The sequence below is a fragment of the Pogoniulus pusillus genome, chromosome 15, assembly GCF_015220805.1.
Source record: "Pogoniulus pusillus isolate bPogPus1 chromosome 15, bPogPus1.pri, whole genome shotgun sequence".
Classification (NCBI taxonomy): Eukaryota; Metazoa; Chordata; class Aves; order Piciformes; family Lybiidae; genus Pogoniulus; species Pogoniulus pusillus.
Genome location: NC_087278.1, coordinates 20,697,415 through 20,722,366, shown reverse-complemented (window position 1 = coordinate 20,722,366; position 24,952 = coordinate 20,697,415). Strand labels below are relative to the sequence as shown.

Genomic DNA, 24,952 nt, shown 5'->3' with positions numbered 1-24,952 from the left:
TGCGAGGAGAGGCTGAGGGAGCTGGGGGTGTGCAGCCTGCAGCAGAGGAGGCTCAGGGCAGACCTCATTGCTGTCTGCAGCTACCTGAAGGGAGGCTGCAGCCAGATGGGTTTGGTCTCTTTTGCCAGGCAAGCAGCAACAGAAGAAGGGGACACAGTGTGAAGTTGTGCCAGGGGAGGTCAATGCTGGATGTTCTGAGGAAGTTGTTGGCAGAGAGAGTGATTGGCATTGGAATGGGCTGCCCAGGGAGGTGGTGGAGTCACTGTCCCTGGAGGTGTTGAAGACAAGCCTGGCTGAGGCACTTAGTGCCATGGTCTGGTTGCTTGGCCAGGGCTGGGTGCTAGGTTGGACTGGATGATCTTGGAGGTCTCTTCTAGGCTGGGTGCTAAGTTGGACTGCATGAGCTTGGAAGTCTCTTCTGGGATGGGTACTAGGTTGGACTGGGTACTAGGTTGGACTGGATGATCTTGGAGGTCTCTTCTACCCTGTTTGATTCTATGATTCTACATGTGACACCAGCAGCCAGCCTTGCCATGGGCTTCCCAACATCACTAGGTAGGGCCTGACCCTGCCACAGGAGAAGAAAGCAAGAGCAAGCAAGAAGAAAAAGAACATTCATTTTTTTCCCTCCTCATGCCCTGCACTGCATGTTTTCAGACCCTGGGCACTAAGCACACCAAGTGCACAAGGGCCTACTCTTCCTTTGTTATGTGGGAGTATGCCAAAGGAAAGGAAGAACCAACTGCCTGCCCCTCCTTGCACAGCTTGGGGTTTGCAGATAAATCAGACCCTTCCTCTTTCTGGGAAGGGTCTGGTTTATTCTGGGCAGCAAAGCATGAGGTCAAAGCAGTAATTTATGGTCACTGGCTCTGCACCATTCAGTGGGGGCAGAAAAGGTCTGCCAGTGAGGCAGAGCTCTTGCTGGCACAACAGCAAAGGGTTGTAGGCTAAGCACGACTGACCCGAAGATGGAAATTAAACTATGGTACCTCTCCTTTATTGAGGTACAAGAGAAGCACAGCCCAGAAGCACAGCCCAGAAGAGACCTCCAAGCTCATGCAGTCCAACCTAGCACCCAGCCCTAGCCAATCAACCAGACCATGGCACTAAGTGCCCCATCCAGGCTTGTCTTGTCATCTTTCCAGCTGCTCTTTGCTTGCAGGGAGCTGCTGAGATGCTCTCCCTGTCTCTTTCATTGACTGTCTTTCTTTGCAGGGAGGCTGTGGCTTGGTACTCAGCTGGCTGCTGTGTTGGCCTTCCAACCAGTCTCCAAACTGGCCCTCACCACCCCATCCCCAGCCCTGCATGTTAGCAAATCTCCTTCATGAAATCTCTTGGGGTTCAGGATTGCTTTTGCACTGTGACTGTTGTTTCCCCTGCACCCTTACTGTGCTGAGCCCACAACCTCTCAGCATGGCACTGCCACACAAAAGGACTGTGCAGGGAAAATGTGCTCTCTGGCTGGCTGGCTTGCCACATCAGATGGCTTGCCTATCTGAGCCTGCCACTGCTCAGCTGCCTCTCTCTTCCTGAGGCTACCCCTTTCCATGCCAGCTCCCCGTTCTGCTCCGTGTCCCTGTCCTTTTGGCAGGGCTTGAACAGCTTTGGTGGTGCATTCGTGCAGCAGGAACCACGGATGGCCTTGCAGGGCTGTCACCTGTGCCCTGCAGGCTGAAATCCACCATCACATTTAACATTAGCCTGGGGTAATCAAAAGCCTGCTGTGTTTTGTTCCTCCCTGCTTGGTTTCACAACAGGGCTTGACCAGGAGGGCAGCCCTGGCCAGTGGTGTGAAGTACATACATGTGTTTTACTGCACTAATTGCTGTTCCTTTGCACTGCTGCTGCTGCTCAACGAGCCAGTGATGGAGCAAGCCAACAGGCTCAAGGTGTTAGTCCTGATGTGCTCCTCAGTGCCTTGGTGTTGGTATCCATGGCCTTGCCAGCTTACCCAGTTAGAGTGACCAGTGTGAAGGCAGTCACCAACCTGAGTGAAACCCACAGTGGTGATACAGCAGGGGGTTCTCCTGGGATCCTGTACAGCTCCTGAGAGCTTGTTTCACTCTTCTCTGCACAAAAATCAGGCCTAGAAACTTTCCTTCCATCTCCAGCTTTTCCAGGTGTTGAATTTCTCGCACAATTATATCACTGTGGGGTATGGAGCATGCAGAAACTTTCTGCTTCCTGGCATCCCATTTGCATCCTTTCCTCCCCCTGGGAGGGCCCTGCCCAGTGCCAGGCAGCAGATGGGCTGACTGCACTCACCCCACAGGACTTCATTCTCCTGTGTGTTTCTTGACTCTGTCAGGTGCCTTCTTCATCCCCTACCTCATCTTCCTCTTCACCTGTGGGATCCCTCTCTTCCTCCTGGAGACGGCCCTGGGGCAGTACACCAGCCAGGGCGGGGTGACAGCCTGGCGCAGGATCTGCCCTCTCTTTGAAGGTGAGTAGGGTGAGCCTGGGAGGGTATGGAGATGTGAGGGCTGAGAAGTGATGCTCTCCCCACAGCCTGGGTCATTACATCCCTTCACGTCTGCTGCCCAGCACTGGGCATCCCAGCCTGGGAGCCTGCCCTGTTGCCAAAATCAGGCTTGATGAAGGGATCCCCTTTCTCACCAAACAGTTCCTCTCGTTGGATTGCATCCTGGATTCCTTCTTCGTGGATGTGGCTCTACCCAGGGTTGAATGATGAAAGCACCTCTGACAGCTAGGAGGAACCCAAAGCACACCACTGTTTTTTCCAGTCGGTGCTGTGGCATTTTCCTGAGTTAGCAGAGGGCTTAAAACCTGAGTGGGGAAAGGTCTCAAGAAATCCTTAGCAATCAGATCCACTTCTAGCCCTGTGTCAGCACAATCACCCAGCCTCCAGCCCCTCTCGGTCATCTCTCCTCTCAGCTGCCTCCTCTGCATGTACCAAAACCTTTAGATGCTCCTCCAGCAGCTCCCAGGGAAGGGATGTGGTGGTGGTGCACAGAGCTGAGGGAGCAAACCTAACCAGGCAGTGTTGGCAGCAGAGCTGTTTGCCCAGCAGCTGAAGCACAGAATTAACCAGGTTGGAAAAGACCTCCAGGGTCATCCAGGCCAACCTATCACCTAACCCTTCTCATTAACTAACCCATGGCACTAAGTGCCTCACCCAGCCTCCTTTTCAACACCTCCAGAGATGGTGACCCCACCACCTCCCTGGGCAGCCCATTCCAATGGGCACCATCATCTTTCTGCCCCTTTTGGTGACTTTCCAACCACAACCTGCTGTCACCTGCCCAGACTCCCTCTCACTGCCACCCTTTCACCAGAGGAGGCTGCAGTGGGGTGGTCTCTGGGGCCCCTGCTTGCACCCCCACTGCTGTGGCACGGTGGGCCTTGGGGGAGGGGGTGATGGCTCTGGCAGGCGCTGCAACTGGCAGCTAGCCCCATCCAGCAGCAGGGGCAGAAGGCAGAACAGCAGAGGAGGAGGTTAGGTGAGCGTGTCCCCAGGGCAGTCCAGCTCCCCCCTCCTGGCACGGGAGTCACCTGCCTTTGGGGCTCACTTTCTGCAGGGATTGGCTACGCCTCACAGGTCATCGTCGTACTGCTGAACTTCTACTACATCATTGTCCTGGCTTGGGCCTTGTTTTATCTCTTCAGTTCCTTCACCATTGACCTACCCTGGGGCAGCTGTGACCACGAGTGGAACACAGGTGGGTGTGCAACTCCCTCAGCTCTCCACTGGATCCTGGCTGAGGAAAATGTGCTGCTGCTGCTCCACAGCAAGTCTCAGGAGAGTGGCTTGTCATAGAATCAGAGAATCAAGCAGGTTGGAAGAGACCTCCAAGCTCAGCCAGTCCAACCTAGCACCCAGCCCTGTCCAGCCAACCAGACCATGGCACTAAGTGCCTCATCCAGGCTTTGCTTCAACACCTCCAGGGATGGTGACTCCACCACCTCCCTGGGCAGCCCATTCCAATGCCAATCACTCTGGCAACAACTTCCCCCTAACATCCAGCCTAGACCTCCCCCTGCATGGGTGACACTGCTGATCACAGGGGTGGGAGTGCCAGGTCACTCTAGGGGCAGAGGCTTGGCCACTGTAGCTCTTAGCAAGAAAGCACCAGTGCTTTCCAGCCACTTGCAGCACTCTGCCAGTGCTGGGCAATGATGGTCTCTCTCCAGTGACTCCCACCCTGGGATCCAGCCACTGTGGGTACCTGCCACTTTGGCATCTTCAGGTTATCCTGTGCTGTGTGTTAGCCACAGACCCAGCACTGACTGGGGCTGCTTGCTGTGCCCAGTGGCAGGACAGCTAAATGCTGCCATCTGAATTGATTCTTACCTGCATTTCTTGCCAGCCTTATCCTGGAGGGGGACTCCTTTTGTGCTGCTTTGGGACTATACAGGATTTGTCTCAGAGTCAGTGTCAGTGAGTGCTGACATTATACATGGCAAGGAAGGGTTTTTCCAGATCTCAGGGACTCCACCAACTGCTTACATTCTCTCTCTCCCTGGGCCTTTCCCACAGAGAACTGCATGGAGCTGCACAAGGCAAACTCAACCTTCAATGTGACCAGTGAGAATGCCACCTCCCCTGTCATCGAGTTCTGGGAGTAAGTTAGCAGACCTATACTCCTTCTCCTCTGGGACATACCTTCCTTGGGCAAGGGGCAAACCTTCCAGTGGCACATTCTGTTACCCCATCCTTGCCAGAAGTGGTCACAAGAGGAAGTTGGTGGGGTTGGAGTGAAGGCTCTCAGGGCCAGAGCCACCAGTCAGGGCTGGCCTTCTAGTGTTCAGAGCTGTGCTGGCATGCCTCAGAGCCACCTGATGCCGCACTCTTGTCCCTCTGGATGCTTTTGGCTTCTCTGCCTCAATGTTAGGGATGGTTAACTGACTGTGATCCTCTGATCCTTGAGATTTCATTCACTGTCTTGTTTGTCATTCCTTCTCTTCTGTTGCACTTTCCCTTTCTCCACTTGTGCTGTTCCTCTCCTTGCCTCTTCCTGGCTTTCCTCATTGCCACCTGCAAGCTTCCTTATCCAGTTGTTTCCTCCTGCAGCTTAGGTGAATCAAGTACATGTTCTCTGTCCTGAAGCTTTGGTTCAGACTTACCCAGGGGTGCAAAACTCCCAAAAAATGAGTAGCAGCCTCACAGGGTTATGGTGTGGATGAAAGTGTCTGTGTCTGCTGGGTTATCCACTGCTCTCGCTCTGTTTGGAGCAGTCTACCCCTGCCTGACCTGCTTGGTGGCTGCATCCAGTGTAACTGTGCATGGGTGACAAGACTATGGATGAGAGTGATGTGAGATCTGTGGTAATCCACAAAGCAGCAGCTCTGTGATGGGCTTTTGCCTGTGTAGTTTGCAAGCTGTTGAAGAGGAGAGACCTTGAAGCCTTGTGGTGTACTGCAGGAACCCATGCTAGTGCTGCTGCTCCCCTGGAATCTGTGCTGCTGTGTGATGCTAGGATGTTGCTAGGAGGCTCTGGCATGGTAGGTGGTGACTTCTGTCTGTAGGCTACTCTTCATCTTAAACACACAAAAAGAGGTGATGCTGTCCCTTCAGAATCATAGAGTCAGTCAGGATTGGAAGGAACCACAGGGATCCTTTACTTCCAACCCCCCTGCCATGGGCAGGGACACCTCACACTAGATCAAGCTGGCCAGAGCCTCATCCAGCCTGGCCTTAAACACCTCCAAGGATGAGGCTTCCACCATCAACCGGGGCAAGCTGTTCCAGGGTCTCACCACCCTCTTGGTGAAGAACTTCTTTGGAGTGAGTAGCATTCAAGCTCTTCTGAGGAAAGCAGCTCACCAAAAGGTGAAGTGCTAGGGTCAGCTTACTTCACGCTGAGATTTGCTCTCTCATGTCCATTGCTTTCTCTCCATGTGTTAGTCACCCTGAAGTAAAGGGCAGCTTTATTTCTGCCTTGAAGGCACAGGCCTGTTGGCTTGGGCTCTGATGATGCTCAGCAGCTGCTGGGAGAGCAGGCCCAGTGCAGCCCTGAGCTCTGGCTAGCAGGCTCTGCAAACAGCCCTTCTGCCCTTCGATGGACAGAGGGCACACAGAGTGCCCAGCACTTCCGCAGGGCAGCACAGGGAGGCTGCTTTTAAAGCTTGAGTGTTTGTAAAATGTTGTCTCCTGCAGGCTCTCCCTGGGCCTGCTGCTCACTTGTGATGAGATGGAGACCTGCTATAGACTGCTGGATGCTGGGAAAGTTGATTTCCCCATCACTGCTGTGACTGTGTCACTGGGGAATAAGCACAGGGCCCTGGAAAGTTCCACTGTCCATTGCTCCCAACGAGATGTCTGTTCCTGCCCTCCCCAGGTGGGCGTGCAGGAGGTCACTCTTTCCTTGGGAAGCAGTGAGTTGCCAGTGACCTGATGGCACACTTCTGAGGCCTCTTCTGGCTGCAGGACAGTGCCCAGTTAGTTATGGTCCACTGGCACTCCTTACCCACCAGTTACAGAGTCCATGTCCTTAGAAGCAGGCAAAGACCAACATGACGAAACCTATCTGGCAGAGCAAGGTGATTTTCCCAGCCCTTCTCTCATCCTCTCCATCTCCAAGAAAGGAGGTAGTGTGTCTTAAATGCAGTTCTCTAGGACCATGGCCTTTATTTTGGGGTCATCTCTGTCCTTGCAGCAGGGCTGACATAGCTGCTGAGCTGCAGGGTTGTGCACAGCTCTCTGCTTGGGCTGCTGGGACTGCACTGTGGTGTTTCATGCTTGGATCTGTCTGTGTGGTGTGGGAGATGGAGAGAGAAGAGTCCTTACTCCTCTGAGTGAGGAGGAGGATTTGGCACATACATCATGGATAGTTTCTGGGTCACAGAATGCTGGGGCTTGGAGAGACCTCTGGAGATCACTGAGTCCAACCTCCTTGCTAAAGCAAATTGGTTAGTTCAGCACAGAGCTGCTTCACTAACCTGTACTGCTGCAGGGGGTGATTCCTCCCAGGATGTAGGACTCTACAGTTGCCCTCCTTGAACTTCATTAGGTTCCATTCCACCCAACTCTCCAGCCTGTCCAGGATAGGGCAAGAACCCTACAACCTGAGCTGAACTAGGATCCATCTAGCCCAGGATCCTTTCTCCACAGTGGCTGAAAGAAGATGCTCAAGGTGGTGTCTTTCGCTTGTGCAGTGGGGGTGCCTGTGCTCCTGGTTGGGTCTTACTCATAGTATGGGGTGCTGTGCTGCTCTGGTTTCAGAGGTGAAACATGTAGCTGCCCTTGAAGACAGGAGTGTGCTGTGGAGAAGGGGTTGGACAGCTTTGCTTCTTGGATGGTCTTGATAGATTCTGCACAGTAAATGCAAAGCATCTTTGACTTTGAGGCTTGAAGCATGTCAGACCTGTAGGTGAACTTTGAAATGTGCAGGAAAAGAAGCCCAGGCAAAGCTCTGGGTGTGTGTCAGGTGCTGCATGTTCCTGCAGAGAGAGGATTCTTGCCCTAGAGGGCAAGACAGATGGAGGGTGGGACGAGGAGAGGAGAAGAAATGTCTTGGCCCAACGGGCCAGAACTGGAGCAAGCATAGAAGCAAGTGTCCATGCATGGCCTGCCAGGCTGGGGGGGCACTTTTAAGAGGGGAGCACTGCTTGATTCCTCTGCAGCTTGCAGCTCAGCCCTGGGTCTTGTTCATAAGCTCTTTTCATCAGATGCTTTGGAGGTGTGGTGAGAAGCAGCACGGTGCTGGCAATGTCAGTGGCCAGCATCAGTGACTCCTGGGTGTTCCTTTGCTTCCTCACAACGCAGGAGGAGAGTGCTGAAGATTTCAGATGGCATTCAGCACCTGGGCAGCCTGCGCTGGGAGCTGGCTCTGTGTCTCTTGCTGGCCTGGATCATCTGCTACTTCTGCATTTGGAAAGGGGTCAAGTCCACAGGCAAGGTGAGCCTCTGCTTCAGAACAAGCCTTTTCCCTTGGCCATAGCTGGAGCACTCCATCTACCCACCTTCTGTAGGGAGAAGCCCTATCCCCTGTAAACCACCCTCCCAGTAAGGCAGCAGGAGCTTGGCAGCCTCAGCTTGCAGCAGGAGTGTCAGCCAGGCTCGGGGTTTTGAGTAGGAAAGAATGGGAGTGCTGAGATGTCTCAGGGCAGTAGCTCCCAAGATGAGCATCTCCATCTGATGGCTCTCTACCCACAGGCCAAGGGTACCCTACAGTCTTCCTATTTATAGGGTGGTTGCATGTTCCCTTCCCTCCCACCCCTGTGTGAGCAAGCAGCATGTTTTTGCCTCTGCTGGCAAGTGCTGCAGGACCATCTTCAAATTCACTGGGTAGGAATGGAGTTAACTGGGATGGCCTCAAAGCCCTCTCTGCCTCTGAGCCATAGCAGTCCTCTTTTTTGCTGTGTCCCAACAGCAGTTGCTCATGGAGGAATGGGTTAACTCTGCTGGTCTCAAAACCCTCTCTGCCTCTGAGCCATAGCAATCTTCTTTTTTGCTGTGTCCCAACAGCAGTTGGTCATGGAGGAATGGGTTAACTCTGCTGATCTCAAAGCCCTCTCTGTCTCTGAGCCATAGCAATCTTCTTTTTTGCTGTGTCCCAACAGCAGTTGCTCATGTTCCTTGAAAACAAAGGTCTTATTTCTGCCCCCCAACACTAGTCATAACAGAAGGGATATTATGTGCTTCGGGGAAGGGTTGGTGTGACTGTCCAGCTCCATCCTATGCTCCCTGTGCCTCAGAATGTGCCACTGTCATTTGCTGTAGTGGTTTGGGTGTTGCCTGTCCCTTCCTCCCTCCCCCAGAATTCACTCAGACTAAACTCAGCTGGCTGGAAGTGAAGGAATGAAGCTGCATTTATAGCTTGGCACAGTTTGCAAGCTAAATATATACAGATATATTAACAACTGTATATAGGAATATGCAAGTAAATAGTAATACAGAGAGACAAAACCCCTCCCAGCAGCCAGACTGCCCAGGAGGGGCTACCAACCACCCTTCCACCTTCTTTCACAGAATCAACCAGATTGGAAAAGACCTCTAGGGTCAGGGAGTCCAACCCTATCACCTAACTCTTCTAAGTAACTAAACCATGGTACTACGTGTCTCATCCAGCTTCTCCACCCTCTCCCTTATCTCAGGATCTCACTTATGTGCAGGGTGAACTGGAAAAGTCAGCAAGAGGTATTAGAAGCAGAATGGTTAGTTGGGAATGTGCAGGTTCAGACAGAAGAATCATAGAATCAAGCAGCTTGGAAGAGACCTCTGAGCTTATCCAGTCCAACCTAGCACCCAGCCCTGAGCAATCAACCAGACCATGGCACTAAGTGCCCCAGCCAGGCTTGGCTTCAACACCTCCAGGCACAGTGACTCCACCACCTCCCTGGGCAGCCTATTCCAGTGCCAATCACTCTCTCTGGCAAAGACTTCCTCCTAACATCCAGGTCCTACCTCCCCCAGCACAACTTGAGGCTGTCCTCCCTTGTTCTGTTGCCGGTTGTCTGGGAGAAGAGATTGACTACAGTGACAGCCAGGCAGAGGCTGACTTATCTTTGTCTGTGTCCTTGTTTTCATTTGTCCCAGAGGAACAATTTGGTAATACAGAATCAGCCAGGTTGGAAGAGACCTCCAAGATCAGTCCAACCTAGCACCCAACCCTAGCCAGTCAACTAGGCCATGGCACTAAGTGCCCCAGCCAGGCTTTGCTTCAACACCTCCAGGGACAGTGCCTCCACCACCTCCCTGGGCAGCCCATTCCAATGCCAATCACTCTCTCTGCCAGGAACTTCCTCAGAACATCCAGCCTAGACCTCCCCTGGCATTAAAATAGTTCAATTTGCCCTGAACCAGCACATTTACATTGACCCCGTTGCTTAGTTTCTGCCTCCTGACCCACTCCCAGTCAGCCTTGTCTGGTGTCAGCAAGAACAATTGGGAATGAAGAGGATTAGTTTGTCCTCTCTGCATGCTTTGGAGAAGGAACCACGTAGAGGAGGTGTAAATTGGAGTTGCATGTACTTCTGTCAGGTGGTTGGCATGGCTGTGAGCAGTTTCCCCTGCTTCCAGAATGGTCTGGAATGATGAAACACAGCAGGGAAATCAGACACCTTGCATAGATATGTTTGCTGGTTTCCATGGAGTAAAATCAGAAGAAAAGAGCAACTGTTTGCTGTGGTGGCCTGGTAAAAGAAAGCAGAGGCAGTCTAATAACTGCAAATGTGATACTGAGTTACAGCAAACATAGTGTGGGAAGTGCTGCCACCAAATTCAATCTATTTTAAATACAAGTCCTAGGTTAAATCAAGCACTTTTGAAGCACAAATGGCTAGCAGTGGTGAGATCTTATCCTCTTGGCTAATAGCCTCCTCTTAGCCTGGAGAAGAGGAGGCTCAGGGCAGACCTCATTGCTGCCTACAACTCCCTGAAGGGAGGCTGCAGCCAGGTGGGGTTGGGCTCTGCTGCCAGGCAACCAGCAAGATAACAAGGGGACACAGTGTGAAGTTGTGGCAGGGGGAGGTCTAGGCTGGATGTGAGGAGGAAGTTGTTGTCAGAGAGAGTGATTGGCATTGGAATGGGCTGCCCAGGGAGGTGGTGGAGTCACTGTCCCTGGAGGTGTTGAAGCCAAGCCTGGCTGAGGCACTTAGTGCCATGGTCTAGTTGCTTGGCCAGGGCTGGGTGCTAGGTTGGGCTGGATGAGCTCAGAGGTCTCTTCCAAGCTGACTGATTCTATGATTCTCTCAAACCCATAACATTTCTTTCAGTAAAGCAGCAGTGTCCAAAAGTTTATCAACCCTCTGCATATTTCTTAATCCACCTTAAGTGATGGCTGTGGGAATGCAGCTCCATGGGGGAAGAGAGAATGCCTGGCTCCTGCTCATCTATTTGTAGAGGGGCAAACCCCACCTGCTCAGCTTGCCCTACTGAGAAGTGCAGTGGTGGTTCACATCCTCTGCTGCTGGGACTGCCTGTCCCTGAGAGGGGCTGCAGATGCAGGGGGCTCTCACAGATGGAAGCACTTCTCTGAGGCGTGTGGATCAGGTTCAAATACAACCCTGGATGTTGTTGGCCAGCATGAGGCAGAACAACCCCACTGGTCCCGGCAAGGTTCCTCCTGATGTACTTAGTGCTAACAATGACCAAGAAAGAAAAAGATTGGGTCTGAGCCAAGCACTGAGTCAGATCTCATTGTATCCAGATGTTCCTGTTGTTAGATAGAAGTTTGGCATTCAGTGCAACAAAACATTCCTCAGCCTCGGGCCTCTGGTCTCGGAGCAGATGTGAAGGACTGCTGAGTGGAAAGCTTATCACAGTGTCACAGTATCATCAGGGTTGGAAGAGACCTCACAGATCATCAAGTCCAACCCTTTACCACAGAGCTCAAGGCCAGACCATGGCACCAAGTGCTATGTCCAATCCTGCCTTGAACAGCTCCAGGGACGGCGACTCCACCACCTCCCCGGGCAGCCCATTCCAGTGTCCAATGACTCTCTCAGTGAAGAACTTTCTCCTCACCTCCAGCCTAAATTTCCCCTGGTGCAGCCTGAGGCTGTGTCCTCTCGTTCTGGTGCTGGCTGCCTGAGAGAAGAGAGCAACCTCCCCCTGGCCACAACCACCCCTCAGGTAGTTGTAGACAGCAATAAGGTCACCCCTGAGCCTCCTTTTCTCCAGGCTAACCAATCCCAGCTCCCTCAGCCTCTCCTCGTAGGGCTGTGCTCAAGGCCTCTCCCCAGCCTGTATCTCTCCATGGGGTTGTTGTGGCCAAAGTGCAGCACCCTGCACTTGGAGCTATTGAATGCCATCCCCTTGGGCTCTGCCCATCTGTCCAGGCAGTCAAGGTCCCGCTGCAGAGCCCTTCTGCCTTCCAACCCAGTCACATCTGCCCCCAGCTTGGTGTCATCTGCAAACTTGCTGATGACTGACTCCATGCCCTCCTCCAGATCATCTATGAAGATGTTAAAGAGGATGGGGCCCAGCACTGATCCCTGAGGGACACCACTAGTGACAGCTGCCAGCTGGATGTGGCACCATTCACCACCACTCTCTGGGTCCGGCCCTCCAGCCAGTTTCTAACCCAGCACAGAGTGTTGCCATCCAAGCCGCGGGCTGACAGCTTAGCCAGCAGTTTGCTGTGGGGGACAGTGTCAAAGGCCTTGCTGAAGTCCAGATAGAGCACATCCACAGGCCTCCCCACAGCCACCAAGCGGGTCACCTGATCATAGAAGGAGATCAGGTTAGAAAGGCAGGATCTGCCCTTCCTAAACCCATGCTGGCTGGACCTGAGCCCTTTGCCATCCCTTAGGTGCGCTCTTATCACACTGCTTTGAGCAGGCTGTGAAGCACACAGGATGGTACCAGAATGTGAATCTAGATCATAGGCCAGGCAGCTGAGCAGGCTGTGTGCTGAGCTCCTCAAACCCATCTTACCTAGGGATCCAGCCAGGAGCGTGATCGGGGGTCAAAGGCAATGGGCTGCTCTAGGGAGCTCTGGTTTGAATCTTGACTCGATGTGCTGAGGCAGATTCTGTTTGCATCCTGTCATTTCCTGAAGGAACAATTGGCTTGTCTGGTAAATGCAGAGATGATGTCCAATGAGGACAGGCCATGAGAGTTGGGGCATTGCAGCCTGGAGAAGAGAAGGCTTCAAGGAGACTTTGGAGTGGCCTTCCAGTATCTGAAGGGGGCTACAGGAGGGCTGGAGAAGGACTATTGACAAGGTCTTGTAATGACAGGATGAGGAGGAATGGGTTGAAATTGGCAGAGGGGAGGTTGAAACTGGATGTTAGGCAGAAGTTGTTTGCAGTGAGGGTGGTGAGGCACTGGCACAGGTTGCCCAGGGAGGATGTGGAGCACAGAATCACAGAATGTGCTCGCAGGGCTGTGCTCCAGGCCCCTCAGCAGCTTCAGTGTCTTCTCTGGACACATTCTAGTATCTCAACATCTATCTTGAATTGAGGAGCACAGAACTGGACACAGTACTCAAGGTGTGACCTGACCAGTGCTGAGTACAGGGTCACAGGTACATCTCGGGCAACCACAAGCCCCAACAAGGTGTTTTGCACTGACTGTTGTGGCATTGGCCAAGACTGCTGTGATACACAGAGCAATGAATAAAACACATGGGAGACCTGGAGCTGTAGGCAAAGGTCATCAAATAGTGTGGTTTGACATGGATGGGATAGCTCTGAAATGTGAGGTAGGGGATTGCTCTGGAATGTGTGCAGAGAAGGGTGATGAAGCTGGGGAGGGGCCTGGTGCACAGCCCTGTGAGGAGAGGCTGAGGGAGCTGGGGGTGTGCAGCCTGCAGAAGAGGAGGCTCAGGGCAGACCTCATTGCTGTCTGCAACTCCCTGAAGGGAGGCTGTAGCCAGGTGGGCTTGGTCTCTTCTGCCAGGCAAGCAGCAACAGAATAAGGGGACAGAGTCTCAAGTTCTGTCAGGGGAGGTCTAGGCTGGATGTGAGGAGGAAGTTGTTGGCAGAGTGATTGGCATTGGAATGGGCTGCCCAGGGAGGTGGTGGAGTTGCTGTCCCTGGAGATGTTGAAGCAAAGCCTGGCTGGGGCACTTAGTGCCATGGTCTGGTTGATTGGCCAGGGCTGAGTGCTAGGTTGGACTGGCTGAGCTTGGAGGTCTCTTCTAACCTGCTTGATTCTATGATTCTGAATCCTGTGTCCGGTTCTGTCCTTCCTCATTACTGAACTGGATCAGCAGAGAGTGCATCTTGGTTTCAAAGAGGGCTGGCATTGCAGCATCAGGTGCTGGGGGTGTTTGGTTCAAATGGGTTCAGAAGGAGCAGTTGTGGATCATTGCTCCAGTCAGAATTGCTGCCCAGGGACAGAGTGAAAGGGGTTGGAACTGGATGATCTTTGAGGTCCCTTCCAACCTAAACCATTCTGTGATTCGAAGTGGTTGGACTGCCTGGGGAAATCATGAGCTCACACTTAGCAGGTCCTCCTCTAACATCAAAGTTGTGTGGCTGAGCTGAGGATTGGTGAGCTTCAGGTGCATTTAGAAACAACAGCTTGCTCTGCATGGATGGCAAGGGGTGAGAACAGGTCCCTGCACACTGTGGTCTCTCCCAGGATGAGCTTTAGCTCTCTGGTGTGTAGCTGCCAAAGCTGGAGCGTGCTGTGTGGCTCAGCACGTCCACACAGGAAAAACCTGCAGGAGCAGCTTTTCTGTTTCAGCCTAGCAAGATACAACAGACTGAGCAGCCCTTTGGGAAGTGACTGATGAGTCTGGCAGGTGTAGGAGCAATGTGAAGGGATTAATGACACTGCTTGAATTTCTGGGGAGGCTGCATGAGCCCTTGACATCACTTTGACTGTGTGGGGAACACAGACTACAGCCCATTGTTGTCGTGGCACACTACAGAAATCAGCTTGGAGATCCCTGGAGGTGCCCCTGGTAGTCCCTAAGTAGAGTGTTAGATGTACCAGCCCTGGAGTCCTTGGAAGCATGACTTGATTCTGGCCTCCAGCATTCCCCCGGGACTGTGGCTCCTTTGCTGGAGGAGCCTGAGTACCACTGTGCTGCTCCTGAGGGCACTCAAAGCAAGAGGATGCAGGTTAAAGGTCCTGTTTGTGTCTGTGTCCTTGGTAGCAAGTCTGAGACAGGCTTCCCTGCTCTGCCTGAGGCTGGGTGCTTCAGCAGGGGTTGGTCAGGGGCAGTGGATGTGAGTTGCTGCTGTGGGGAGCAGTGGGCACAAAACGGTTGGCAGTGCCAGCCCTGCGGGGGGACCCTGGCAGTCCTTCGGTGGCAATGCCATGGCAGGCTGCAGCTCTGAGCTGCACACCCCTTCCTCCTCACCACGGAGAGAAGAGACTCTCCCAGCCTGCCTTGGACCTCTGTTTACCCCTTCCTCCTCACCACAGAGAGAAGAGACTCTCCCAGCCTGCCTCGGACCTCTGTTTGGGGTAGGAGTGTGCAGAGGGACTGGCCTGCATCAGGAATGGTGTGGCCAGCAGGAGCAGGGAGGTCATTCTGCCCCTGTACTCTGCACTGGTTAGACCACACCTTGAGTGCTGTGTTCAGTTCTGGGCCCCCCAGTTTAGGAGGGACATTGAGATGCTTGAGCGTGTCCAGAGAAGGGCAACGAGGCTGGGGAGAGGCCTTGAGCACAGCCCTATGAGGAGAGGCTGAGGGAGCTGGGATTGGTTAGCCTGGAGAAGAGGAGGCTCAGGGGTGACCTTATTGCTGTCTGCAACTACCTGAGGGGTGGTTGTGGCCAGGAGGAGGTTGCTCTCTTCTCTCAGGTGGCCAGCACCAGAACGAGAGGACACAGCCTCAAGCTGTGCCAGGGGAAATTTAGGCTGGAGGTGAGGAGAAAGTTCTTCACTGAGAGAGTCATTGGACACTGGAATGGGCTGCCCGGGGAGGTGGTGGAGTCGCCGTCCCTGGAGCTGTTCAAGGTGAGGTTGGACGTGGCACTTGGTGCCATGGTCTAGCCTTGAGCTCTGTGGTTAAGGGTTGGACTTGATGATCTGTGAGGTCTCTTCCAACCCTGATGATACTGTGAGGGGTGCTGGGGGCAGGTCGTGCTCCAGTGCACCCAGACATAACCCTGCTGCCTTCAGCAGGGCTGCTCTGGGTGTGGGGTCGTGGCAGCCTGGCTTAGGGTCTGGACTGCTCTTAGGCCTGGGAGGGTTTTCTTTGGCTCCAGCCATGCCATGGCCTGTCACAAGTGTCCCAGGCATGTTTTCAGTTGCATTTCTTTCTAGCACAGGTGACAGCACAGGGCTGATGAGGCAGCCTGACCACCTGCCTCGGCTCCTCTGCCCCAGGCTGGGGGTCAGTGCTGTGCTGCTGGCCAGCACTGTGTGCTCTGCTCCTTGCTGCTCACTCACTCTTGTCCCCTCCTGCTCCTCCCAGGTGGTGTATTTCACGGCCACATTCCCATACCTCATGCTGATCGTTCTGCTGATCAGGGGAGTTACCCTGCCCGGGGCAGCCCAGGGAATCCTGTTCTACCTTTATCCAGACCTCAGTCGCCTTGGAGACCCCCAGGTAAGGTGAAGTTGGACAGAATGGCTGAGCTGTGCTGTCGTGGATGCCTGTGGCTGTCCTCTCTGTCTCCTTTTCTCACCCTCTTTCTTTCAGTTTCTTCTTTCTGCTTCCTCTTTATCCACTCCTTGGGCACACGGCAGGGCTGTGAAGCTGGTGTGTGCTCGGGTGGCCTCATGCTCTCTTGTCCTCAGCCTGCACCTCTGCTGTTCTCTGCTCCCTGCACTCAGCACTGCTCAGGCCACACCTTGAGTGCTGTGTCCAGTTCTGGGCTCCTCCATTCAAGAGAGATGTTGAGGTGCTGGAAGGTGTCCAGAGAAGGGCAACGAAGCTGGTGAGGGGCCTGGAGCACAGCCCTGTGAGGAGAGGCTGAGGGAGCTGGGGGTGTGCAGCCTGCAGAAGAGGAGGCTCAGGGCAGACCTCATTGCTGTCTACAGCTACCTGAAGGGAGGCTGCAGCCAGGTGGGGTTGGTCTTTTCTGCCAGGCAAGCAGCAACAGAACAAGGGGACACAGTGTGAAGTTGTGCCAGGGGAGGTCTAGGCTGGATGTGAGGAGGAAGTTGTTGGCACAGAGAGTGATTGGTACTAGAATGGGCTGCCCAGGGAGGTGGTGGAGTCGCTGTCCCTGGAGGTGTTGAAGCCAAGCCTGGCTGGGGCACTTAGTGCCATGGCCTGGTTGATTGTCTAGGGCTGGGTGCTAGGTTGGACTGGCTGAGCTCTGAGGTCTCTTCCAGCCTGGCTGACTCTGTGATTCAAAGGGAGCCTGAGCTGTGGCGGTCTGGGCAGTGGGGCTGGACTGTTCTGGCCAGTGGCAGCAGCTGTCTGCCCCGTTTCGTGGGGAGACTCCCCTGCTGCAGAGACAGTGTGTGCAGTCCTGCTGCGCTGTGCCGGCAGGGAGCAGCCCTGCTCCTGGCATGCTTGCTGCAGCCTCCCTGGGTAGCACACTGGGCACATGCCCGGCAGGAGCCGTGGCAGGCTGCAGCAGCAGCAGCCCCAGCGCCGGCTGCCTGCTCTCCTTGCCTCCCTGTCCCAGTGAGAAATTTCTGCCTGACAGGAGGGTCGGTGCCCAACTGCTGCTTTTAATCTCTTTGGGACAAGTTCTTCCATGTTAAATCCTGGCTCCCGCTGAGCTGTGTACCAGCCTTTGTGTGAAGGTGTTTCTAAAGGAGATTAAAGGGTGCCTGCCTGGAAAGTAGGTCAGCAAAACCCTTTGTAACCCCATTAACTCTTTCTGGTCTAGCCCCAGTGCTGCCTTGGGTACTAATTCCACACGGGGCCTAAGTGCTGGGGGAGGAATGGCCCTGGCTGATCATCTGCTCCCTGATGGAGGAAGGATGTGGGCAGGGGTAGCAGCACGACAGGGGCGTCCCGTGGTCCTGCCTGTGCCACTGTTACAGTGTGGCTCTGTGCAAGTCAGTTTGACTCACAGCTTCCAATCGAGGGAGCTAAGCACAAGTGTCTGGTTTCCAGCTTCAGGTGGTCTGGTTTTGATCATGGGAGACCACAAAGATGATGAAGGGAATGGAACATCTCTCTTAGTAAGGAGAGCCTGAGGGAGGATGAGACTTAAGAGGTGACCTTGTCCATGGTTATCAATGTGTGCAGGGTGAGTGGCAGGAGGCTGCAGCCAGGCTCTGCTGGGTGATGCTCAGTGCCAGGACAAGGGGCACTGGGTGGAAGCTGAGGCATAGGAAGTTTCATGGAAACATGAGGAGGAATTTTTTCCCTGTGAGGGTGACAGAGCCCTGGCACAGGCTGCCCAGGAGGGTTGTGGAGTCTCCTTCTCTGGAGATATTCAAACTCCACCTGGATGTGTTCCTGTGTGATCTGCTGTAGGTGATTCTGCTGAGGCACTTAGTGCCATGGTCTGGTTGATTGGCCAGGGCTGGGTGCTAGGTTGGACTGGGTGAGCTTGGAGGTCTCTTCCAACCTGGTTGATTCTATGGTTCTGTGATCATCCTCATGGCCCTTCTCTGGCCACACTCCAGCATGTCCACATCCCTGTTGTAATAGGGTTTAAACAAAGAGCAAACAATATACAGGGGAGGTAAAATGAAAACTCTCTTAAAGTATGTGAAAAAGTAGGTGAAAAGAGGGATGAATTATTTAGCAGGTTCTACCAGGGGAGAAGCAGCAGCCAAGATGTGATTAAGTGTCAGAATATCAGGCTGGTGGGTGGAAGTCATTGTTTTTTAACTTGCCAGCTGACCTTAGCCAGGAGTGGAGGTCAGCTCAGGCTGATGGATGGTGCAGCCTTCTGGCTGTGAAGTCTGCAATACCTTCAGTCTTCCTGCACCTTCATTTCCTACCTCTATGCAACACTTATAATCAAAGCAGCAAATGAAATACATTCCACAGGCAGATGAAGAGTGTGCAGAGGAACTGCCAAGCAAAAAAGTTTGGCTGACAGAGCCTGGTTCTACTCAGACACAAGCAGGTAGCAGCAGAGCAAGAGCCACCAGAGAGGCTGCTTGGTTTAAATTCTGTGCCCCCAGATGAGAAAACCACACAAAGAAATCCCATATCTTGTGGTTAATTTAATCCTGGTGTAGGATGTTAGCATGGCAGCCATTGTAGACTCCCAATTCCTCACTTTCCCCCTTCCTGATTCCATCTTGCATGCTCCAGAAGGTTCCTGCTGTTCCATGGCAGTGCCTATGTGCTAACTGAAGCTGAGGTCCCAGGGTTGCTCCTTTCCACTTCTCATAGACTCATAGAACATTTGAGGTTGGAAGGCACCCCAAAGCTCATCCAGTTCCAACCCCCCACCATAGGCAGGGACACCTCCCACTAGAACAGGTCTCTCAGGGACTCATCCAACCTGGCCTTGAATGCCTGCAGGGAGGTTGTGGAGCACAGAATCCAACCTGGCCTTGAACACCTGCAGGGAGGTTGTGGAGCACAGAATCCAACCTGGCCTTGAACACCTGCAGGGAGGTTGTGGAGCACAGAATCCAACCTGGCCTTGAACACCTGCAGGGAGGTTGTGGAGCACAGAATCCAACCTGGCTTTGAACACCTGCAGGGAGGTTGTGGAGCACAGAATCCAACCTGGCCTTGAACATCTCCAGGGAGGTTGTGGAGCACAGAATCCAACCTGGCCTTGAACACCTGCAGGGAGGTTGTGGAGCACAGAATCCAACCTGGCCTTGAACACCTGCAGGGAGGTTGTGGAGCACAGAATCTAACCTGGCCTTGAACACCTGCAGGGAGGTTGTGGAGCACAGAATCCAACCTGGCTTTGAACACCTGCAGGGAGGTTGTGGAGCACAGAATCCAACCTGGCCTTGAACATCTCCAGGGAGGTTGTGGAGCACAGAATCCAACCTGGCTTTGAACACCTGCAGGGAGGTTGTGGAGCACAGAATCCAACCTGGCCTTGAACATCTCCAGGGAGGTTGTGGAGCACAGAATCCAACCTGGCTTTGAACACCTGCAGGGAGGTTGTGGAGCACAGAATCCAACCTGGCCTTGAACATCTCCAGGGAGGTTGTGGAGCACAGAATCCAACCTGGCCTTGAACACCTGCAGGGAGGTTGTGGAGCACAGAATCCAACCTGGCCTTGAACACCTGCAGGGAGGTTGTGGAGCACAGAATCTAACCTGGCCTTGAACACCTGCAGGGAGGTTGTGGAGCACAGAATCCAACCTGGCTTTGAACACCTGCAGGGAGGTTGTGGAGCACAGAATCCAACCTGGCCTTGAACATCTCCAGGGAGGTTGTGGAGCACAGAATCACAGAACATGATCAAAGATCACGTTCTGTGATTCTGTGCTCCACAACCTCCCTGGGTGACCTGTGCCAGATCCACAACCTCCCTGAGCAACCTGTGCCAGTGTCTCACCACCCTCATTGTAAAGAACTCCTTCCTAACATCCAGTTTGTATCTCCCCTCTGCCAGTTCAAACCCATTCCTCCTCATCCTGTCATTACAAGACCTTGTCAACAGTCCCTCCCCAGCCCTCCTCTAGCCCCCTTCAGATACTGGAAAGCCACTTCAAGGTCTCTTGGAAGCCTTCTCCTCTCCATGCTTTTGATGACTTCTCTGGAGCAATTCTGTTTATTCCAGTGGGGTCTTGGGCTGTGAGTAAGGTGAGAGCTGCACAGTGTGATCCTCTAGCAGGAAGCTGAAAGGAGAGAGCAATCTGGAGTAGAAATAATGTTGAATGTAGGAAACCTGTTATTAGAGGAAGTTTTCTCAGTTGCTGGCAGGCTTTCAAACACTTGATGGGGTCATAGCATGGTTGAAGGGTGGCAAACCTGTTATTAGAAGAACTTTCCTCAGTTGCTGACAGGCTTTCCAATGCTCAAGGGTTCATAGCATGGCCAACCACTGCTTTAACAGGTTTAAAGAGAAAACTGATGGGCTTGATGCAGAGAGTGTGGCCTGTGTGCTTGGGTTTGCTTTGAAGAAATGGATTGGTCCTTTCTGCAGTCTGATATCGATTCTCAAACAGTTGTAGCTGAGTTTTTAGATCTAAGTGAGTGAGAACACAGGAGGAGTTGAGTTTGATGGTCTCTGAGCAAATCCCTCTCTGGAAGAGCAGGAGATGTGTCTCAGAACTCCTCTTCCTGGTTTTCCCCATGGAATGTCCAGAAAAGCCACCAGCTTGATGTATGTGCTGGTGCTTAACCCAGCCTTTGTGTCCAGGAAGAACTTTTTGCCATGAGCTGCTTTCCATTGGCCCACACATGCCAAAGGCTCCAGTGGGGGCTGTACCCCTGGTCCTGGGGACAGGGAAGCAGCAGCACAAGTGGTCACAGGGACACAAGGACCAGAACTCATATCCTGTAAGCAGTCCCTGCACAGCACCTGGGCTTGCTCTGTGCAACCAACTCCAGAGCACTCCCTTCATCCAGCCTCTTCTTTCTGTTGCCTCTCCTGTTCTCACCTGCAGTGCTCTTCAAATAGCCTTTCCTCATGTCCCTTCTCATTTCCTTTAATCCATTTCCTGGTGGCTGCCTTTTGGAGCAGTGGTTGCCCCTGCAGAGTCCTCACAGGCTCCTGCTTCCTGATGGATGTGACAGGAAGGAGAGGCAAGAAGTGAGCATGTTCCCAGCCTTTGTATGGAAGGGCAGACAAGACATGAGCAGGCTCCCAGCCTTTGCAGGGGCTGTGTGGAAGGACAGACAAGACATGAGCAAGCTCCCAGCCTTTGCAGGGGCTGTGTGGAAGGACAGACAAGACATGAGCAAGCTCCCAGCCTTTGCAGGGGCTGTGTGGAAGGACAGACAAGACATGAGCAAGCTCCCAGCCTTTGCAGGGGCTGTATGGAAAGGCAGACAAGACATGAGCAAGCTCCCAGCCTTTGCAGGGGCTGTGTGGAAGGACAGACAAGACATGAGCACGCTCCCAGCCTTTGCAGGGGCTGTATGGAAAGGCAGACAAGACATGAGCAAGCTCCTATTCCTTCCAAGGGCTGTGTGGAAGGACAGACAAGACATGAGCAAGCTCCCAGCCCTTCCAAGGGCTGTATGCCATGTCTGTGGCTGGAGAAGGGAGACTGCTGGGATCAGGCTCATGGTTTGCTGTGGAGCAGCTTTTGGTGCTGAGGCTGCAGTGAGGATAAGGCCCTTGGGCCACCACAGGGATGGCAGGAGGTGCATGCATCTTTCAGGGCTGTGGCTGCTGGGTTAACGATGGACCCAGATAGCCACTCTGGGGAAGAGGTCAGGGCCCATTGATCTATCGATCGCCTTCAAACTCAGGCTCCTGCTGCTGCTCCCTGGCCAGCAAGAGCTGCTGCTTCCCAGCGAGAGGAGAGGGCAGCTGCGAGCCTGCTAAATATTATTTGTTCCTGCCTTATTTTTTCCCCAGCAAGCTTTTGCTCTGACCCTGTGCACTCAGTCTGTGCTGCAGCTGGCCCCTTCCTCCCCTTCCCGAGGCTCGCCTGTTTGCTTTCACACGGAGGGGTGACCTGCTGTGCCTGTGCGGATGCGTGTGCTGACGAGGCTGCCCCTAGCGCCCCCTGCTCACCCTCTGCACCCCGGCCCAGGCTGAGGGGCTGCGACCCCAGCATCACTGCCTGCTCTGCCTGGGGCAGCAGGGAGGGAGAGCTTGCGGCGTGTTGGTGAGAGCTGTCGGAGGGGCTCGGGGCTGGCATCTTCTCCACCTCGCTGGAGCAATGCACCCACATGGGGTGAAACACAGCTGTATTTACTCTGGAAGGCTTCTTCCTCCTCCTCTCACACCTCTTGTCAGCTCTGCTGCACGGGAGCCAAGCGGCTGGCTGCAGCCCTGCTGGGTCCCATGTCGGTGCTGACATAGCAGGGAGCACTAAAGCTGCCCATCTCTGCACCTGCAAGCAGCAGGGCAGGGGAGAGGCATCAAACCCAGCTTCCCAGGCAGCCAGGAGCATACCTCAGAGCATCCCTCTGCACCATCCTGGGGCAGGCAGCTGTGCTACACCCCACGAACCAGAAACCTGTTTGCTTTCTTGTGGCGTTGGAAAAGAAAGCCCAGCACTGAGAGGGCTCTCCTGGGTGTGAAACGTCCTTGGGGCTTGGGACATGCCCTGGAGGTGTGGGGGTCACCTGAGGTTGGAGCATTGCAAGGGCTTTGATTAACTGGGGTGCCAGGTCCCAGTTCCTCACTTCCAAGGAGTCCAAGGATGTTATTTTCTGAGCAGGTGGGGCCTGGGTCTGGGACTGTGATGCTTGGCTGGACTGAGGGTGGGCAGAAGGACAGAAATGGCAGTGACTTGTTCCCTGCCTGCTCTCTCCTGGAGGACAAGGGGAAGCAGTGGCCTGGGCTGTGCAGCCTGGTGCTGGGCTCTTTGCAGCCTCCTCTCTGCTGGAGTCAGTGGGAACAAGGGGAAGCAGTGGCTTGGGCTGTGCAGCCTGGTGCTGGGCTCTGTGCAGCCACACGGCTCCAGGGCTGCAGTCCTGCATGCTGCAGTGCTGTGGGACTTGGGCTGGGGCCTGTGGACCAGTCTTGAATGAAAAGGGAAAGGCATTGATCTGGAAATAGTGCCCTGGGTGTCTTGAGGTGAAATCTCAGGAGTCTGGATGCCTGCTTTTGAGGCTGGGCTGAGGCAGTATGTCTGCAGCGTGGCTGCTGGGGAGCTCCAGTGCCACAGGCTGACTCCTGAGTTGTGATGACACCGAGTTAGGTGGCAGTGTTGATTTGAATGAGGGTAGAGAGGCTCTTCAGAGGGACTTGGATAGGCTTAGATCAGTGCACTAATACCAATGGGATGAGTTTCAACAAGGCCAAATGCCAGGTCCTGCAATTAGGTGACAACAACCCCAAGTGATGCTACAGGCTTGGGGCAGTGTGGCTGGAGAGCTGCTGGCAGAAAGGGATCTGGGGGTTGTAACAGACAGGAGCTGAATATGAGCCAGCAGTGTGCTCAGGTGGCCAAGAAGACCAATGGCATCCTGGCTAGGATTAGAAATGCTGTGGCCAGCAGGAACAGGGAGGTGATTCTGCCCTTGGACATGGTTCTGGTGATGCCACGTCTCGAGTGCTGTGTTCAGGTTTGGGCATCACAATACAAGAGAGATGTGGAGGTGCTGGAGCAGGTCCAGAGGAGGGCAATGAAGCTGGGGAAGGGCCTGGAGAATAAATGTTATGAGGAGTGACTGACTAACTGAGGATGATTAGGGCGAAACAGAGGAGGCTGAGAGGAGACCTCATTGCTGTCTACAACTGCCTGAAGGGACATTGTGGGCTCTGCTCACAGGTAGTATGAGACAGAACAAGGGGGAATGGCCTCAAGCTGAGGCTGGGGAGGTTTAGATTGGACATTAGGGAAAAAGTTTTTCGTGGAGAGGGTGGTGAGGGTCTGGAATGAGCTGCCCAGGTTGGTGGTGGAGCCACTCACCCTAGATGCATTTCAGGGTGATTTGGATGTGGTGCTTAGGGCTATGGTTTTAGGTGAATCTTGTAGAGTAGGGTTCTGGGTTGGACTTGGTGCTCCTGAGGGGCTTTGCTTCTGTGATTCTGTGATGCTGGGAGGGCAGGAAATGCTGACTGCACTGCAGCTCATGACCTGGGTGATTTTCTGCTCTCTGCCCTGCATTACACAGTGGTGCCAGTCCATGCTGTGCCATCTCTGCTTGCTGGTGGAGACTGTGTGGCACTCCTCAACGTGGCACCTGTGTTTAATGTGTGACTTGTGCTGGGGCTCAATAATAGTTTGCTCAAACTCAGTCTTTGCTGTTAATTGTAAGTGCTTTGAGATCTTCCTAGAGGAGAATCTGCTTTAGTACAGGGGGCTATTAAATTCCAGGACATGTAATAAAACAGATATTGCTGAGAAAATTAAGGGGCAAAGGGAGATGTCCTCTTACAGTTCCTCTTGGGACATCTTGAATAACTACAGCTGAGTTGTGAAGGCTTTTGGATAAAGCCAGAGAGTAGGAGGTTATTACAAACTGCAGTAAACAACATGTTCAAGGAGATGGAATTATGTATTAAATAAACTGGATGGCTTAGCAAAGTGCAGACAACAATCAAATCAAAATACCCCTGCTGCCAGTGTGCCAGCAAAGTCTGAACACAATAAACTCTACCAGTCCTGTTGGGAGCAGAGGCGGGAGAACAGCAGCACACTTTTATCTGCAAGGGGGAAAAAAAAGAGCCCTGCCTGACCTCAGCCAAGCCCTTTCACTCAGAGTGGGAATATTAAAACAGTGAGAAGCTGTTGGTGAGCAGCACAGGAGGCAAAGGAGAATCTTGGAAGGGTTGAAGGAAGACCAAGAAACCCCAAGCCAAAAACCAAACCTCAACCATTTATCTGAGTCGCTACAGGAAGGGAACTAAGCATAAGTAGCAGGTTGGATAGATTCAGTCTGGAGAGGAGAAGGCTCCAAGGTGACCTTATTGTGACCTTTCAGCATCTGAAGGGGGGCTAAAAGAAAGCTGGGGAGGGATCTTCAAGATCAGCCAGTCCAACCTAGCACCCAGCCCTGGCCAGTCAACCAGACCATGGCACTAAGTGCTTGGCTTGAACACCTCCAGGGATGGTGACTCCACCACCTCCCTGGGCAGCCCATTCCAATGCCAATCACTCTCTCTGACAACAACTTCCTC

General features: G+C 53.5%; 1 protein-coding gene across 4 annotated transcripts in view; it reads left to right on the top strand.

The window, feature by feature from the left end:
• The window catches only part of SLC6A13 (solute carrier family 6 member 13), a 42,233-nt gene that overhangs the window by 4,249 nt on the left and 13,032 nt on the right, over positions 1–24,952 (top strand). For all 4 annotated transcript variants that reach the window (XM_064155659.1, XM_064155658.1, XM_064155656.1 and 1 more), the window contains exons 3-7: positions 2,309–2,443; positions 3,540–3,680; positions 4,499–4,583; positions 7,727–7,859; positions 15,783–15,917. In XM_064155659.1, the coding sequence (XP_064011729.1) occupies positions 2,309–2,443; positions 3,540–3,680; positions 4,499–4,583; positions 7,727–7,859; positions 15,783–15,917 (629 nt within the window). The remainder of the gene's footprint in view (positions 1–2,308; positions 2,444–3,539; positions 3,681–4,498; positions 4,584–7,726; positions 7,860–15,782; positions 15,918–24,952) is intronic.